The sequence below is a fragment of the Serinus canaria genome, chromosome 3 (genome assembly GCF_022539315.1).
Source record: "Serinus canaria isolate serCan28SL12 chromosome 3, serCan2020, whole genome shotgun sequence".
Classification (NCBI taxonomy): Eukaryota; Metazoa; Chordata; class Aves; order Passeriformes; family Fringillidae; genus Serinus; species Serinus canaria.
The window spans coordinates 79,115,150-79,134,683 of NC_066316.1; the positions used below are offsets into that span (position 1 = coordinate 79,115,150).

Sequence of the window (19,534 nt, forward strand, 5' to 3'; positions counted from 1 at the left end):
CCACACTGATGGAAATAACCTCACTTAATACTAGTGCAACCTGTATTTTTAGATATTTCTGTGTTCTCAACCCTGGTATCTGTGCTGTCATTTTATCTTCAGATTGTGTCACATAAGGATGCCTGGCATCAGTCAAATGGTCGCACGGGAAGTTGTGTGGGAGACCAAGACTCCATGGCTCTGTTTTGAGTTCTCAGCTGGAGTACTAAGCTTGTGGAAACCTTTCTTTACAGCACTTAAATGAAAATACAAAAAAATTTTGCAGAAATGCATGAAGTAATGTAAAATTATTATTTTTTTATTATTTGATGTAAATTTTATATTTTACCAAAGGTACTTTTCTTCTTTGTTTACAAAGCCAGAAATGTATCTGGATCACTTGCAAGTCAAATAAGAGACATCAGATGAAAAGGAAAATTTTTCAATGATCGATTACCTGAGTTACAGTGCAATATTTAATCTCAGACAGTATTGCTCTTTGGACTTTTACAGTAAGAAATAATAAGCTTTATCAAGTCAAAACCTTACTCAGAGCTTGTCACAAATTTCAGAATTCTCATGGACCAACCACATGAAACACCTGACATTATGTATACTACACTTTTTTGCTTGCCTCTACAATAAATTAATACCCTGGATGACTTAAATATTAGCAAAAAATATTTACAAAAAGAAGATAAAACACAGTATAAAACTTCTTTTCCAAGATATGCTTCTTCCAAGAAACAGTTTGGTACCAAGAGTGAAAGTTCAAGTCTTACAAAAATGTTTCTCACTTATTTAAATTCATGAAGATAAATAAATAACATTGAATTATACAAACAAACATTGATATCCTCCTATGGGTTTATGCAGTAAAAGCATGTATCTCTTCTTGGGAGTATCCAAGGTCCTTCAGATATCTGAAAGTCAGAAATCAAGTTTGCAATATTAATATTTGGAACTCAAAACCCACCATAGACACAGATGAAGCATAACTTCAACACCACTTCCTTGGTTTTTATTCAGCCATGCACATTCAACTTTATCTCTGCAAATACATTTAGAAAACAATCAATGCCCAGGAGCTCAGATATACTACATAAACTTTTTGGGCAATGAAAACAATTTCTAAAAATAAATACAGATATCATCTGAATGATCTCCGATTTCTCAAAAGGCAGAATAATTACTGGCCACAGCATGTTGACTTCAGTAGGACTGCAGAAATGCAAATGACATATTGGTTTGATATTTTGTAGCTGGGCTTCAATAAATTTCAAGAGGAATTTAGAGGGCCTTTTATCTTAAAACATGCACAAAAATATTAGGTACAGACACAAATAAATACATTAATTTAAAAGTAATTGAGAAAAATGCTTCCGATAGAACAACTGCTTTGAACTTCTGTAAGTTAATTTATCAAGCTAACACCAAGAAAGAAAACTTATTTCCTATTATTACAACTTTTCTATGAATGTCAAATTAAAACCTTGGGGAAAAAAGGTCACTGTTAAAGAGTTGCTTTTAGAAAGTTCTGGACAACGTACTAAGTAAACTCATGAAACTTATATATTGCTGATACTTACTTAGCTACACATAAATATAAATTTACTCCTCAAGTATGGTGCAAGGTGGTTTTTTTAATTCCTTTTTTGTTTGTTTTAATTTTGAAAATTTTCTTACAAAGCAGACAAGATAAGGCCATTTTTTAAAGACTACCAAATCAGAAACACTACAGGTGATTAGGTAATCAAATTCTAAAAAATTTCTCACTTTCCAGTTAATTATTTAAAATACTCACTGTACTCCTTGTTCTGTAAAAGGTGCTGGACCACAGATGCAGATAAGCACTTTGGAATCTCTTCTGCTTCTTTTCACAAACTCAGAGAGAAGAGATGAAGATATCTTCCCCCGTTTACCTACCCAGTCTTTTGATGGTTGTGAAAGAATGAATTGAACCTCAAACCTGGTAAGCAGAAGAATATTTCATAAATATTACCTCTGATTAAAAATCTGCTACACAAAATGCTAGTGACCAAGACACTGATGTTTCCCATAATTATCTTCCTGTTAGCTCCCCACTGCAGAATCAGATCTCACAGATATTTAGTCATTCCTACTGATCAAGTCAGTCAAATCACCTCCAGTATTGCATACTTATTTAACCAAATCTTTCAATGTTAAAAAGTCCAGCTTTCTATTTCACCTTACAAAAAATCCCAACTATGAAGCTGGGAACCAATTAAGATACTTAAGCACAGATTTTATTGCTCCATTAGCACTTTTACACAAATGTTAGTGTAGCTCAATACACAGGCAGTGAGATAAGAATGCTTAAACTCATGAAAATGTCACTACAATTTCAGTAATGAGAAAATACTCATTACTGAATGTTGGTTCCAAAAGCTCACTAACACAATAGTAACAGAGTAAAAACCAAGCACTTCTGTATCTAAGGCTTCTATGGAAAGGGAGAGCAGGCTTTTACTGTAAATTTGCACAATATCTAGACTACAAAGCTTTGAATGTGCCAGACATCACTAGGGTATGAAGTAGTATTGATTTTTCACTTCAGTGTTGTGAAGGAACAAGTGGTTTCTACTGAGGAAGAATTCAACTAAGAATTAACCATAAACAAAACATATTTTTATCACATAAAATCTAAGCAGTGACAATTTATCTTGTGGTAACAGCAAGAGGACTGCAATTAAAGGGTAACCTCATAATCCTGCATCTCCTGGCAGAACTATGATGTGCTGAATTAATTTAACACTATATGTGCACTACTTGCATTTTAATCTGCAATTGCATAGTAAATGAGGGCAAAATGTAACAATTATTAAGAAAAAATTAAAGTAATGAGCCTATTTAAACTTTGAATTTCTACATAAACATTTTCATAGCCAGTGACACCAAAAAGATTTTTAGAAGACTTGTCTAAATTCAGAATGTTTCTCCTGGGTACATTCTTGTTCTCTCTTCTGTGCTCTTTTTTGTATAACTGTTTTCTATTGTTAAGGCTAAGGCAATTTTTTTTCTGCATCAAAAACTTTCTCCGTCTTAAAAATCATCACATCTAACATACCATCTCCAATAACCATCTATTAAACACTGTAAATCAAATCCCTGGCTTCCTATGGGACCTACAGAACATAACATTGCCTCTGCTATGCATCTGTGAGCAATGGATCTTCTTCCACTCCCTAGGTCTCATCATATTCTTAGCTAACAGCTTACAGAATCAGAATCTGTCCTTGTGCCCAAGCTGCACAGTCAGTCTAAGACCAGGACTTGTTCTGTACACAGAGATGTTACAAGCCATTCTCCACAAGACTTTTAATTACCTTTCATCTTTAAGAGCTAATTGCTCCAGCTGGTTTCTCCAGAGTATGTCATTCTCAGTTTTGTTGAAGAAGATCAGCTTCACTGTCCTTAAAAAAAACAAAACAAAAATTAAAATTAACTGCAGATTGTTTCTTTTAAAGAATCAGAACTTAATGCATCACACAGAAACCTTTTACTCATATTTTTTGTTTTCTCCAGAGGCATTGTAAGTCAAAATGAGGCACACTGAACAAGCTTTGAAAAACTTGTCTGGTATAGACAGAACAGCCCAAAACCAGCTATGCTTCATCTTTAAATATTAAAATCATCTCGTTCAGAAACTAGAAAGTGCCAGAACCTTTACATGCTTCCCAGGGCCCACTTTTCTGAAAACATGGAAAATAAAGCCCACTACACTAAAACAGGGCTCCAAATGTGGTATGGTGCACCACAGCATTGAGTGTAACTCAGGTGGGGGGAAAGTCAATAAAAAGTGCATAGGAAAGCCATGCATTTTGTTCATGGGCACAAATGTAGAAACTGATTATTTGGAGAATGATGTTTTGAGACACCCTACTCCCCAGGGTAGACAAAGGTATCTGCTGCAGTTTGCTCAGTACTCAGCACTATAAAGATCAGAAAGTTACAAACTTGGTATAAACTGGTCACAGTCTTGCTGGAAATAAGGGAGAACACAACTAAAAAGAAGATCTAGAAATTTAGATATGATGCCCACCAGTAAAGAAAAGCTGGTTGACAGAATGATGACAAAAATTTAGATAACAAATAAGAAACTTCATCAGCCCTTTGTAAGGAAAGAGAGTCAATCTAACATACTGGAAACTACTTCAAATGATTTTAGTACATTTTAATGAACTAAAAACACTGGTATGAAAGGTCATATGGAGGACTGCTCAGAAAGAAGAGTTGGAGACCCTTTAAAGGATTTTAACATGGAAGAAGAAGAGGAGATAGAAAGTTAAAAAATTACCTTCTGAACAAGACTGATGATGAAAGTGGGACACTATATTAAAAGTACATATGAGAACAGAGAGGTAATTTAGGAATGAAAAGGTGTAGATAGATACAATGATCAAGGAGAATCAAGAATAGATTACCAGCATCCTATACTTGGGAAGAGCATTAGGCCCCTACCTAGTGTTTAGTGCCTTTGCACTTCAGTCTTCTTTAAGAAATGTACCCACATGACTGCAGTTATACACAACCAGTAAAAGGAGCAAAACATCCTTGTCTGAAAAAGGAGGCATAGAGGACTAATATTCTTTTATAGTTAATACTTTGGCCAAATATAATTTGGTCTGTAAGAGAGGAAACAAGGCTGCAGAAAAAGCATCATGACTTGATACACAAAAGGATAGTGCAGCTATGAAGGGAACAAATTGTTTTGCCCGTTTACAGAAGGCAAGAAATAGACTTACAAGGTAATAGGCAGACTTTGTCTAGACAGTAAGAATGAAAATTATCTAAGCCCATTACAGCAAATGCTGCCCAGGAAAGCTGAAGATTCTCCAGCATTCACAGTGCAGCCCCAGAAGTTCAGCACCACTAACCTAGCACTCCAGACAGAGGTTGCTTTGGCACCCTCAGAAGACAAGTCTGTCATTGTACAGATTATTTCTCAGATTTCTGCAATTTGTGTCCTAGCATATACAATCCAAGCTTATGCCTAGTTACTTTGCAAAGTAAGATCATTCTATGGAAATCATATTTATACTGCTCATATATATATATATAAAATGTATATAAAATGTACACACACATATGTATCTCATACAGATAAACATACATATATTAAAGACAGTCTGGTAGTACTTTCCCAAAAAATGAATTGAGGGTTACAGAGCAAATGTAAGGCCAAGGAAACAAATTGCCTGGAACAGTCAGAAAAACAAAGCCTTAAAGAGCCTACCTATAAATAGAACCTGTCTCAGTTCAAGTCATTCCAGCACCTAACCAGCCTCCACAGCAAGAAGGAAAAAACCATTTACTTTGACTAGTAAGGAAACATATGCTGCTGCACCCTAAACTAACACTGAGTTTCCATATGAAACCGTGCTGAAAAGAGCTAAAAATGTGTTCCCAAGCTCTTTGTCAGATGATAGACTCATCCTTTGGCTTCACAAAGCCAGTCAGCCATTTTTTATCTGCTCCTGACAATACAGGACATTTTGGAAGAACCAAACAGTACAGTCTCTCTGCTCACAAAACAGGATTATATGTAACTACTGAAATATAACAATCTAAGAATAGTGTCTGGATTTAGGGTTTGCTTTTTAGAAACAAACTTTTGTGGTCTATATCATCCTTTGTAGCTTTAGTATGAAGATTAGTGTACAATTAATCTCTCTGTGTTTCAAAAGCAGAAGTGCTAGGTCTGCAAGATAAAACAACCTGTTCCCTTGACCAAGAACAGGTAATGCTTTCTTCTGTAGATTTTACAGAGTACAGAATTCATATGCAATACACATCTTTTCATGAATTCAAATATACTTAATGCTGTACTTACATAAGTGACATATAAATCTTCTGGGAAAGCTGGAACTCATATGGGAACAATGTGCTACTGCTGCTTAGCAGGTGAAAACCACTAGCTAACTATTGTAATGTATCAGAGAGAAGCCATAAGTAAACAGTGGCAGCCCTCCTCAGCCCAAAAACCAATATCTACATTGCAATAGTTCCATACTAAAAAAAGACACTCAAATGTGAAGCTAATTAAAAAAAACCTCCTCAAAGTTTCTACTCAGTGAGCTCATTTGTACCATAACTAAAATTGCAAATGCAAATCAGTCCATTACATTGATGGCAGCCAATAAGCAAATAAGTGGAAGTTGCTTCAGCCTCTGACAGACTCTTCCCTAAAGCATGCCAGTTTTTGGTGACAGTTGAAGAAAAATGCTTTCATCCCATTTTATTTTGTTAACTGTTTTATTAACACTGAAGCTTGTGTGTCAAGAAGTCCACATACCTCAGACAGCTAACTTCAGTCAGAGCAAAATTTAGCAGCTTAACCATTGGTGTGAAACCTGTGCCTCCTGCCAATAAAAGGAGATCTTCTGAAGTTTGAACTTGCGACTTCTTGAAGCTGCCTTCAGGATTGCTGACAGAAATAAAGTCTCCTTTATTAAAAAAATTAAAAAGTAAATATTAGTTTGATGAAAGGCTAATTAGCATTGTGATTTTTTAAAGGCCATTTCATATTGCCTTCATCTTTGTAATATTATGGTTTCTTTCAGAAAGGTATTATACATTTCACATAAGGATCATTCTTGTTAAAAGAGGTACAAATAAAATGTTTTCCCTAGATGAATTTTACACAATGAGAACCCAAAAATTTGCAAAGTCAGTATTAAAAATCTACCTCTGTAGATTTTTATCTGAAATGGAAAAGGAAGTGCATCCTAAGTCCCTTAAAACAGATTTCCTTTCTTTATGCAAAATACAAAAAGTTGTTCTCAGAGCATATCACATCAAAGCCATCAACTATGATGTGTGATACAGCTCACATACATCACTTAGGAGAGAGCTTTCTGTAATGGACAACTCCTGTTTGCAGTGAGGACAAGCCTTTACACACAGGGAATGGAGAGTAAGATTTAAAAGAAGTTTTAAGTAAGTCCTGATTAAGCAGGTAAATAATCAGAACATCACAATACTCAGACAGTGAATCTTTAAAAATAATGCAATTGTTGCAAAACCAAACACAACCCCCCAGCATATATTTACCAATTTGTAGGTGGTCAAGTGCCTGTGTGAACAGTCCATGAGAATAAATTTTAATCATTAAATATATATGCACACCATCATGGCAAGGTGGTTCTTGGAAATCCAGTGGCAAAAAAGGCAACACAGGTGTGTATGGTTTTACTACCTCTGTCCCTAGAGAACAGAGAGAAATACAGCTCAAATAATATGAAAAGTACTCTACATACAGATATTACAAACAAATATCAAAATAAGTGAAGAGTAAATAAATAACCTGCATATACCATAAAAATAAAGCCATCCCATGCTTTTATACAAGTTATTACTTTCCACTGCACCAGTTTTTATTACAGAATTGGAAGCCTTCTACTTACAGTTAAAAACCTGAGTATGTTATTTCCATGCTACTTAGCAATTCAGGACACAGGATGAAAAGATCTTGAGTCATCCCCAAAAATATGAAAATCTAAACATTTTCATTAATTTTCAAGTACCACAGCTTGATTTATTTTAAAGTTAAACAGCAGATTTTTAATACTGCACAAGTATATTTTCTTGCAGTATCATTTCAAAAAGCTATTGTAGAGTGACATTAATATCTCAACAGCTGGACACTACTACAGAATTAGGAAGGGAAGAAGAGGAGAAGGTCAAAACAGTTCTCAATTAATGGATGTTTAAAAATTCTTCTGAGAAGTCTCTACCATGTATACTGCAATCTAAGTGCAGTGACCAGTATAACTATTAATATGCAAATTTTAAGAAGTACCCTTTAAAATAGTAAATTTTCTATTTCTTTGACCTTTTGTTTTCTAAGCTTTTGCAAAATTTTGAAGAATTGTGCATTGAAGAAAAGCACATGATTTTCAAGACACATTCCTCTCATAACCTCACATTATTGTTAATATTGCACAACTGGAGTGTAAAGCAGTGTTACCATGACTACTATAAATATCTCAGGTGAAAAAAAAAAATCCAAAAAATTGCAACAGTACCCTCCTCATTTCAAAAAAGCTGCAAACTAAAAGGAAATGACTAATGATACATATACATACACTACATACATATACAATAACCTTCCCACACTTATGAACAGCACTGAACAGCACTGCTTTGGCTTTTTTTAAAGGAAGAGTTGGCAGTAGAGACAATAAGATCACCATTAAATGCCAGTCATTTCAATAATTAGCTTTCAATTAATATTAATCCAGTCAGTTCATTATTAAGTACTGACTATGATCCTGGAAGCAGAGACTTGCTAACAACAATCAGGGAGTTAGTGGCCATGGACTTGGCATTTTCCCAACACTATGAAAAGGATTTATACAAATATATCCATTACTACATTCTCAATTTTTCTTACCTGCAATAATGTGTTTGAGGTAAACATGTTGTCCAGTGGGAACACGGAGATGTGTTCCCTTAGGCAACATTAGGCAGAAGAGTTTGGTATCATGGGTAACTTCTGTCTTAGAAACCAACTTGCATTTTCTGTAGAACAGTCCTAAAAACATTGTATTTGTCAGTCAAATCACAATCTGTCATTCTGTTATCATATATCTTTCAATAAGAGAGACAAATGTGTGTATTTCACTACACACTAACAACAAGACAATAAATAGATGCTTCTTTTATGATTATTTATAATAATTTTTATAATTTTGGACTAAGGACTCATTTATAACATTACTTTACGAGCCTCTGAGTTACTGACTGGGAATAAGCAGAAAAGCACCAAAAATTATCAAAACCATTTGTACCACATTGCACCTGCACTGAACTCCCCACAGAAGTACAGCATGGGTACACACCTAAGCAGACCAAAAGCAGCTGGTGGGATGCAAATGAAACTGAAGCCAGCACAGCACCACACCCCTCAGCAACAGACTGCCCACAGCCACCAGCAGGCTGAGGGAGGTGATTCTGCACCTCTGTTCTGTCCTTGTGAGACCTCACCCGGGGTACCATGCTCAGCTCTGGGGTCCACAATATAAGAAGGATGTGGACCTGCTGGAGCAAGCCCAGAAAAAGGTCACAAAGATAAACAGAGGGCTGGAGCATCTCTCCTGTGAAGACACACTGAGAGAGTTGGGGTTGCTCAACCTGGAGAAAGCTCCAGGGAGTTTATAGGAGTCTCCAGTAAAAAAGATGAATGATCATGAGTAATTTTTTCTCCTCTGCTGTTAGGAGAGCATTTTTCAGCCACGCCTTTGTTTCAGCACTGAAGTATTTTAGCTCCAACCTGCAATATCAGTGTGATCACAGCAACACACTGCCTAAACAGGTCTGTAACTCAAGGGAACTTTCATGGGCTATTAGGTACTATATAAGGAAGCACTGCAAATAATTAAAAAAAAAAAAAAAAAAAAAAAAGAAAGAAAGAAAGAGAGCTAACAAGCAACAAAATCCCATGAGAAGCATTATCTAAACTTCATGCATCCAAAACAAGCCAAATAATTAAAAAAAAAAAAAAAGGGCAGAGAGAAGAAGCCACTTTCCTACAATAATCCCACCCTGTCATTTGCCATTTTCAGTGTAGAATTTGTGACTAGTCCCAGTGGATATTTTTATGTAAAGCCTCTCAAAATTTGGCAGGTTCCTGTATGAGAATACTTGAACATGACACCCTTCTAACAACACTTTCTACATTGGACCAATTTCAGTGAAGCAACGGGTTTTTTCCCCTTTTTTTCCATGGTATTGAAAAATACTCATGTTGCTCACATGAGTTACTGAGCTACTCATGAAACAGGATAAAATGGAAAAGAAATTCCAACCAGCCATCATCATGAGGATAGTCTGGTTAGCACTGGTGCAGCTGCTCAGAGGGAGTCTGTCCTTGGAGGACAGACTTTGAATACCGTGGAAATGATCAAACCTTGACTGAACAGCTTTGAGCAGGAGGTTAGATCAGATGACTTCCAGAACTCCCCTTCAATTAAGGTAGTCCACAACTACATTTTTCTGCGTCCACTGGTTTTCTTAAATTATTCAAACAGCTACCAGTGAGTTATCCACTACAGATGCCTGCAGAAACATGACGTAAAGCTTCTGACATGGAATAAATATTTCTTTATTAAGATCTTCTCACATCTTTCATCTAACATCCTACAAATCCCTTCTTTTGAATGAACAAGCATTTCAGATGAATCAAAAGAATGCCAGAAGCCCTGAAAAAGTTGAAGTCAGTAGTTCTACTTCATACCAATCTTGAAGTAAAACCAAACATCAGCATCTCTCCAGCTACATAAATATTATGAAAAGTTTGTGGAAATTTGTTTTCTATCCTTCTTTTGAAAAACAATACACAATAAGATTGCAAAGTACAGTAGCCAAATAAATACGTCAAGATTGCTGTCAATTCTGCAGACTTAGGAATTACTTTAAAGGATGTGTGAGGCTGGTAATGTAACCCTTAACATTCATCAGCTCATACTCTTACACATATTTGGGCGTGAAGAAAGAAGTTAAAAAACTGATTCATCAACTGATTCACTGTTCCCTGACAGTTTTTTTACCTTTCCAATCTGACTAATTCCAGCCTTTTCCTCATAAATAACCTTTATCTCCCTATTTTTAATACACATATTTTCACAATTGCCATAGAGATCTTCCGTCCTGATTCATTCAATATAACTTTTGAAACCTTTCTAAGTAAACTTCTAGTTTAGACTGTAGTCTTTGCTATATTAACTAAAATTAGTTCATTATCAGTCATTCCTATAAAATCTGAGGCCACAAGCAAAAACAACTTTCAAAGCAGAAAAGCCTTTCAACAAAAGGAGCTAGCCCTTAGTAGCAAGCTGAAGCCAAACAGTTGGTTTTGTCAACCCACAAAGCCATGTTACTGTCAGATTCCAAAGATACAATGACACAGAAGCAAAAGGTACTGTTCTCTCATCATGATGAGAGTGTCTAGCAGCAAATCCTAATTTTTCAAAGTGACCAAAGTAGTTAGTCAGTAGGTTAGGTTGGATTAAACATATTGCAGACATCAAGTGGCAGAACTGCAGCTCCTGATCTAGGAGAAGCAGCCCTGCAGCCCCTCACTACCAAAGGCCTTCCACAAAAAAACAATACAATCATGGGCTAGAGACATCACTCTCTAAACTCAGCTTCCGCCTTTACTGGAATCGAGAACTACAGTACCCTGATTTATAGGCATACAAATTCAGTTTAGTAACAGAGCTGCTGTACTGAAAGGGAGTTTGAGAATTTTTCTTTAATGATGTTTTTTGCTTTTCTTCAACAATATAACTGCAGTGACAATTCTTATTTCTTAGTTACTAGTCATAATCTGAGTGACAACATTAGCTTGTTGGCTTGGGAAAAAAATTATTAGCTCCACTACCTTTCCATCTCAGGTAGAGGAATTCCACCCTTCCACCCAGCAAGCCTTTACCACCCAAACATGCCCACCAACCAGATGAATGTTAATCCTCATTTTGTTCAGGTTTCTTGGTTATGAAGCCTCAAGTACTTCTAGTACTGCCAACATAATGGAGATTAGACCCCACAGCTAAAGGAAGGTGGCTTCCTACCACTTCCTGCAGCAGACCAGTCTTAGGAGTTAGGACAACCACAAACCCTCACTGCTGACCATCAAATCATCAGTACCTTCAAATGCTTCAGTTAATTACTAGATTTCACAAGCTATCTCATATTTTCCAAGAAGGCCAGCCATGCTCATCCTAGATGGCCTCTCTCCTCTTCCAAAATAAAGTTCCCACTGAATTAACACCTTCTAAACTTTCCCTGGTTATGCAGCACCCGGTCACAGCATCAGTCTTGCTGATACACAGTAAGTGCTGCAGCAGTACTCTGCTCCCTTCTGGTACTTCCAACCAAAAAACCTCTATGATCTTCCACTTGATCTGTATGAAAACCACTGCACAAAACAAGGAAATTGCATCCCACTTCAGCCCTCAGAGGCAGCAGCACCTTGTTTCTTTACTGAACATCTGCCAATAGCTGCAGACTCTTTAAAACAGCAGAACTCAGTAATTAGATAACTTTCCAAAACAGGAGTCTGAGTAAAAGTTCAGAATCATTTTCAGAAGGAAGAAGCAGTTTATTCTTCAGAGGAAAAAACATACACACACCCAAATCATCCCTAGTAACATGTAATTTTTTAATTGCATTTGGCTACTGCATTTATGTGCATGCTCCTTCATGAGTGGGCTTCCACATCTTACTTCCCAGAAAAAGCACCAACAAAAAATTCACATCTTAATACCTACAGGAAAACCTGCACTCTATCACTGTGCTGTATGATATTCTGGTTGGTTGGAAGGGGTCAGGTTTTAGAGGTTTGCTTTTTTTGTTTGTTTTAATGAGAAAGCTCTATCTTACTTTTATACTGCATTTAAATTTCACAGGATGCCAGCCCTATGACCACAAGCTTTTGTTTACACTTTTAATGACCATTTTCATAATAGCAACCCAAAAGTAATGTCACCAACTCCCCTACACTGACAATCTAATTATACTGAACTGTGTTTTCTATGCTATACTGTAGGTTATAAATAATTCTTTCACCAGAAAACTGAGCACTTAATCCTTCTTAAAGAGTAGAAACAGTATTGAATATTCTTCTGTGTCTCCTGACCATCCTAAAACACAGTGCAATTACCTGAAATTGAAGTACTTTTGAAAAAAAAAAATCCCCTACAACTTTGAGGAACTTTAACAATTCTGTTCATTCCTTCCAATTAACTAAAATACACTGGCCAAAATGTTAGTATAAACTCAGCAGGAATTTGAAAGTACATAGGCAACTTATCTGGGAATATAACTTTCCCAGCCTATGGAGAAAAAAGTAGGGTCTTATGTTAATTGTTTCTTCATATAATAAAGCTGTCATAGGCTTCCAGTACCATCTCAGCATTATATTGTTTTTCCTGAAGAATACCTTTATCACTTTTTTGTAGAATTTAGACATGTCTGCTTCAAAAATAAATATTATATAAATTTATGAAGTATAGATGCTTCTGCACATGTAGTGGTCACACACCTATCCTTTACAAACTCATTCGTGAATGATTTCATATCAAAAAGTAATAAAGTAATAAAGACAAAAAAATCACGTAAACTTTTCAAGTGTCAATTTTGACTGGTTTTCAGTCCTTCTTCCTGTGCTCTGAATACAATGGAAGTGTTTTAACTGGTCAATACACACAGAAATACTAAAAAACTCAAAGACAAGAAAATCCTAATGAATTAAACACCATTGCTCCCATAAGCACTCACTATTCACAGCCTTGCCACCAAACTGGAATCATTTCAGGTAAAATGATTACTTATATTAGAAAGCACAAGTTACCAAAAGAACTAGTAATACACAAAAATTGAATAAAATAAACTACAAAAAAAAGTGTAACAAGATAACATTATCTAGAAAGCATTGGTTACTAATGCTCAATATGTATTTAATCAATTGCATCTAACCTTCTTCATTTGCAAAGGATCTATAAAGCCACTATATCCTATATCTCTTATTCTTTTAGATTATCTTCTCTTTCTGTTTTCTATAATCACAAAAAGTGATGAGGGAGAAAATGACTAAGACAGTGGACAACACATTAGATCAGGCTGTAACCCCTTAGATACAGAGGATTATATTGAAAAATCTAATTTTAAAGTGAATGACTCAACAGTTTCTAAAACTCTCAAAAGGAGAATTACATTCCACATAAGCTTAAGGTAGCTAGAGAGATGAGCTTTTATGCTGTCTTCCTTTTTGTACCACAGTAATCTCTGAACTCTAAAGGCCCACGTAGCATAACTGAGGGCCAGTAAGAGGGGTACAACAGGGTGAGCAACATTTCATTAGCTCTTAAAAATGCACAGCTTTGCTTTCACACAGAATAAGGCAGAATATAATCCAACAGTCAATTTTAGAGCATTATTAGATAGAAGACCAAGAGGGCTTTTGAGAAACTAGGTGACCACAATAACATCAGGAATGTGGTTATATTACACAATAAAATTGTGCAGAAATTTTTAACCAAGCTGAAAAAAACCCAAACTCACACTGATCACTGTAACATACTTTGGTGCTGCAGCAAGTTCATACTATTCTGTTACCACAAAATGAATCCATGTGTAACATTTACTTCTTCTTGCCGACACAGTTCATTCAGAGCTGGCTTTAGTACCCACACATGACTTTAAGTTCCATATTTAATCTGAGCTCAAGTTACAAAGATGTAGTGAGCTAGAATAACCTTGCAGCACTGACAGATGTTACTGTATCTACAGTAACAATTGCAAGCGAAGGTTTTTGATACTTCACTCCAGTTACTCCCATGATTGACACATGTCCATGAATGCTCTCCTCAGGGTCTACTGAGGTTTTCATATGGACAGAGAGGTCACTAAGCACACAAGTAACCATGAGATGGAACAACACTCAGGCAGTATTACCCTTCCAATATTTGGTTCACCTTCAACTCCACTGTGGGACAAAACAAACAAACTAAAGCAAACCAAAAAACCCTCCTCCAAGTCAAACCCTTTCTAGGAAAATTCCTGAATAGCTTTCAAGATCAGACAACTTGTGAAAGAAGTGAAAGTACAACAACAGAAAAAGAAAATCCTGGAAAGAGCAAATACAACTGACAAGCTCCAAAAAGTCATAAAACAGGTGGTAGCTGGCCATAAAATTGCTTACCTCTGTCTGTGCGTTTCATAAAAGTATTATGACCCTCACAGGGCTGTCCCAGCATTTTCCAATGAACATTATCCTTTTTATTTAAGATAATCTCTACTTTCCCTACTTTTTCAGCAATATTTACTAAAAGAGAAAAGATTTCATATTGTTACTTTTAGTTACACTTTGTACAAAAAAATATTTCACACGTAAACTATAATGAAAATCAGAACAATTACTCATTTCCCAAGACACATGTAATTCTTTAAATTAGAATATCAAATTAAAGGTACTTCCAGTTATTTCTCTAAAATGTTTTAGAGTGCAGTTAAAAAAGGCACGAACTGCATAATTAATACACATTATTTGCTTAACAGATCATGGAACCAGGACAGCTTCACAGACCATCTGGTCAAGAAAAGTGCTCATAAACCCAGAGTCCTCATGTATTGGAAATTGTGAGTTACCACTACTTACTACTTGCTTTTCAAGGCCATTTTAATTAACAACTGAATCCAAAAAAGTCTCAGTCTAAGCAAAGAACAGTTTACAAATACACAACAGAACTAACTTCTAGATCTTTTAGCCTTCAGTCATACTCAGAGGGATCAGAGCACTATCAGCTTATTACTTTCACAGGCCCAAATGCCACAATTAAGAAAAAAGATTTAATATTATGGCTTGGTTTGACTGACTCTGTCAGGACCTGGTGGCAAGTAAAACTGTGAAGTATCTGATGAGTCAGAAAAATAAATTCTGATAGCAGAATCATAGAATATCATGAGTTGGAAGAGACCCACAAGGATCATGGAAGTTCAGCTCCTGACTGGACTATCCTAGAAGATACAGAAGTGCTGCAAGAGACAGAAATTACCAGCCACATCTTCTGATACTGCATGATCCAAGTCTGAAATAAACACAAACAAACTCTGTGTTAAGCAATAAGAAAATTCTATTCCAGCCATCATATATATATACAAAGTATAAGTAAGTCTAGGAATACTGAGTGAATTAATAATACTAAAAAGTTATGCATGTTTATTTGGCCTTGAAATTTGACTCATGACTTCTACAAGCCTCATGCACAAAGGCATTATTTTTCCCATTACTTTTAACAATGGCTCATGTAAAGCTACAATCTGCAATTACTGCACTTGTCCTTGTGAATGAGGGCTTTTTAATAATCATAAAAAACTCACTTGAAGAAAAATTTTACACAACTTTAAAATCAATTTCTTTCTGCATTTTAGTCCATATGTAAGAAATTTAGTACATACTAAAAAAATGAAGAACTGAGTTGATAAACAATGTAATTCCTTTACATGAAGGCACTTTAACCATTTCTAATGAAAAAAAAATAAAATATTAATCGGTGTATATAAAATGCTAATGGTGTGATGAGATGGTTTTAATACAGTAAAATGAAAATTCAATACTTTCAACTGCAAAATTATAGTACCTACCAATGTTTACAAGATATGAGTGGTCATCCATGATGATTTCTCCCCTTAACTGTTTGTCTTGACAGTCAACTATCACCAAGTCTGCATTCACGTCCTTTTGTAGCCAAGGGAAAAAAAAAACCAAAAGTTTTTATAAAGTTCTCTCAGAATTCAAGCTAGATCACAAATGGATCTTATAATTCTCCCTTCATGACATATACTTACCTTCTGCTTAGTGTATATGACAACTGTGATCAATCTATCTGTTTGGAACCAGTCGTAACTATAAAACAAAAAATACAATAAAGAATACAATAAAAATATTTACTTTCTTTGAGCATATCAAAACATATTTAACCCCAAGCCTTCAAACAGAGCTTGTTTAACAAATTTACAAGCCAAACATATTACTTACTACTTTTGAAGACTAAGTTCAAAGTCAGTAATTCTGACAAAACTACTAAATAACTATCTAATTGTGTATTCTTATAGTCAGTACACTGTAGTTAGAATTGTATGGCATTAGTTTTACTTTAAAAGCATATGTATTCTCTTTGTAGTATATGTACCTTGCTTATGGATGATTAAAATCTTAAGTCCAGACAAAAGCAATAAATAGGCAGGGGGGCTTCCAAGAGTTTAAGGTTTGATGCACATACCACAAAACCACAATTCCCTTCACCTCCACAAATCAAGTTTTTGCATTCATTTTTATGTTCCTAAGTCCAAACCTTGTAATAAATCCAGGGTAAAGTAAAAAAGAAAAGAAAGCCTTCAATCGCTAATTATTTGCATGGCCTTACACTTGCCAGGAAGTAACTTCCATCTACTCCTGGACCAGAAAAACAGGGACAAAGGGAGGAGAAAGCACTCCGGGACAGCCAACACATCTTAGGCTGCACACCTTTCAGTCACATGCCAGAATATGCCAGACACACAGGGAAGAAAGGCAACAAAATTTGGAGAACACTTCAGAAAATAAACCTCATTCCAATTGTTTACAAGCCCCAGAATTTTATGACTGCATAAAATAAATAGCCCTGAGAACACACACTCCCAGGGGATTTTGATGCCAAGTGAGAAAGTGGACCTTGAGGACCAGAGGTATCATGGAGTAAAATGATGCATCAGTGACATCAGCAAGCATATCACAGTGAGCTTTCAGGGCCTGCTTTGCTTTACATACTGTAGAAACCTGAAAGCAGCTATCAATCTCAATATATTCCAGCTTGAAATGATGCCCTTTTTCAAGGCACAGCAATTGTTTATGGACAAATTCATTCAAGTCAAGAAAGTAATCAGTCCAATTGGAATAACTTTCCATGAGTTTTCCCAGGAAACAAAGGTCAGGAGCCTGCAAATATAAGCCATACATTTGTATACAATCAAGGGAGCACAAGATTTAGGAATCAATAAAACAAGCAAAGAACCATGATCTGCCCATATGACCTCTGGCAAGTTGTTTAAAACCTGAACTTCAACTTTCTTACTTATACAAGGATGTATATATGATGATTATAATCATTTAACTGAAATTTCAAGAGCTACACATGGAAGAACTTGCTTGTATTTACTAAGAATTGCACAGAATTCTTAAATAAAATGTTCAACAGACAATGGCAGACAAAGGCTTACCTGGGACTTAAATCTTTAGCAGAAGAAGCCAGTACTTTCTTCTCAGGAAAAACACCTGAAAAGAGCAGAGAGTCATTAAAATATTTGCTGGGATGCTTGTTTAATATAAATAATACTAGGTATGTTTGGGGTTCGTGGTTTCAGGTTTTTTAACTGAATGTTCTAAGTGTTCTCGAACAATATTTGGTGGCTTTATTTCCACAGGTAGCTAGACTATTTACATTTTGTATTTAGTTCTTATTCAGTACTTTCTCTTGGAGACCAGCGTTCTAGAACATGGAGGCCTACTTCAGAACTCAAGAGTTCCATACACCACAGTACCTGTGCTGTACTCGGTTTCATCTGTTATTAGCTTGTGTTTTTACCCTTTGTGATAGTGAAGCACAAATAGACAAAAAGGTTATCTGAATGACTTTTCTTTAACAGAACTATTTGTTTATACAACTCCGAAGAATAAATTCAATTTGAGATGTCTGATGTAACCTAATTCGCAAGTAAAATTTCATGTCAGTCAATTAAGCAAAGAGAGCAGCCCAAATCTTTCTACATAGCACTTTGCTAGGAATTTTAACAGAATTCAGACATTCACTTTTAACTATTCAACTGCATGAAACAGTCTGAAACAGCCTTTGCTGGGAAGCAACAGTTGGTCAGTCTTTCAAAATGTCAGTTGTACTAATCTCTGGCAGAATAGAAATTGAACAGATTTGGCAAAAACTTGAGGACAGAGATAGTAAAAGCAACTGCAATCCTGCATCAGTTTTAACACAAAGAAGCTAAATAGAATGATGATGGAGGAAGCTGCAGAATGAACAGCTGCTGAGTGCTGGTTTCAAGCCCATTTAAAGGCAAACCTTGCAAACCTGAAATGGCTATGCATAAAATAATTAGCACATGAATTCTCAGTTACCCAGATTACTATCTTCTAAATGCCAGTAAGTTTTCTAGTATGACTAAAAGCTTAAACATCTAATTGAGTGTCTCCAACACGTGGGAAGTAGATAAAAACAAAAAGGTCTAACCCAATCTGTCAAAACTATTTGATCATCCAGAATTAACCCAAAGCAATTAAAACTCAGTCGAATTACTCATTTTTTGATCTTAATTACTCCTAAGTACACAACATCTGCAGCTGCCAAGGAAGCTAAATGTCAGAGCAGTCAGATCACTGCAAAAAAACCCCAATCACCTAATGATAAAAGCCTTCTCAAAAGCTAAGCCTTTCTTGAGGACATACATATGAATTGCTTGGTCTACAGGGATAACAGGAATCCATGGTCATACATGCTCTTACTTGCTTTTGCAGGTCCAGAGAAATATATGAACAGCCACAATAAAAAAGAACATTCTGGCAAACCAAGTTATTTATGAATTATTTTGAAATACTGTAAGATGCTACATGAAAACAGTGATTCATGCTGCAATAAAAAGACAATGATTCAGGTGATCAGTGAACCAATTAGGCAAAGTGTTCTGTTAGTCATGGTGATCACAAATAAAGAAAGCTGTGGATGAAGCCAAAGGCTGATGGCAGGCATGAAATGAAGAGTTTAATGTGACCAGATAAACAGCAGAATTACAACCTGCACATCACAGGACTGCTTTGCACAATCTTATGGGATAGGAAGACTAGTGCTAAAGGTTCTCACATCATCTTCACAGGCACATTGGAAAGAGCTGGGTTTGGTCCGTGGATTGCATCACAGACAGAAAGTGAGTAGAACTGCCAGTCACAAAAGGTGTGATCAGCATACCAAATCCAGCTGGAGCCTAG

The 19,534-nt window shown here is 35.8% G+C and overlaps 1 protein-coding gene across 2 annotated transcripts in view; it reads right to left on the reverse strand.

Moving 5' to 3' along the window:
• Positions 1–277: 277 nt before the first annotated feature.
• LOC103819494 (cytochrome b5 reductase 4) overlaps positions 278–19,534 on the reverse strand; it is a 30,460-nt gene continuing 11,203 nt past the window's right edge. Inside the window, exons 6-16 of one of the 2 annotated variants that reach the window (XM_050972327.1) lie at positions 17,761–17,815; positions 16,351–16,408; positions 16,147–16,240; positions 15,558–15,590; positions 14,705–14,827; positions 8,396–8,536; positions 7,054–7,206; positions 6,296–6,446; positions 3,327–3,413; positions 1,784–1,948; positions 278–902 (exon numbers count right to left, since the gene is read on the reverse strand). In XM_050972327.1, the coding sequence (XP_050828284.1) occupies positions 848–902; positions 1,784–1,948; positions 3,327–3,413; positions 6,296–6,446; positions 7,054–7,206; positions 8,396–8,536; positions 14,705–14,827; positions 15,558–15,590; positions 16,147–16,240; positions 16,351–16,408; positions 17,761–17,815 (1,115 nt within the window). In that variant the 3' untranslated portion in view covers positions 278–847. Of the gene's footprint in view, positions 903–1,783; positions 1,952–3,326; positions 3,414–6,295; positions 6,447–7,053; positions 7,207–8,395; positions 8,537–14,704; positions 14,828–15,557; positions 15,591–16,146; positions 16,241–16,350; positions 16,409–17,760; positions 17,816–19,534 lie in introns of both variants that reach the window. The other variant, XM_050972326.1, reaches the window with a different exon arrangement.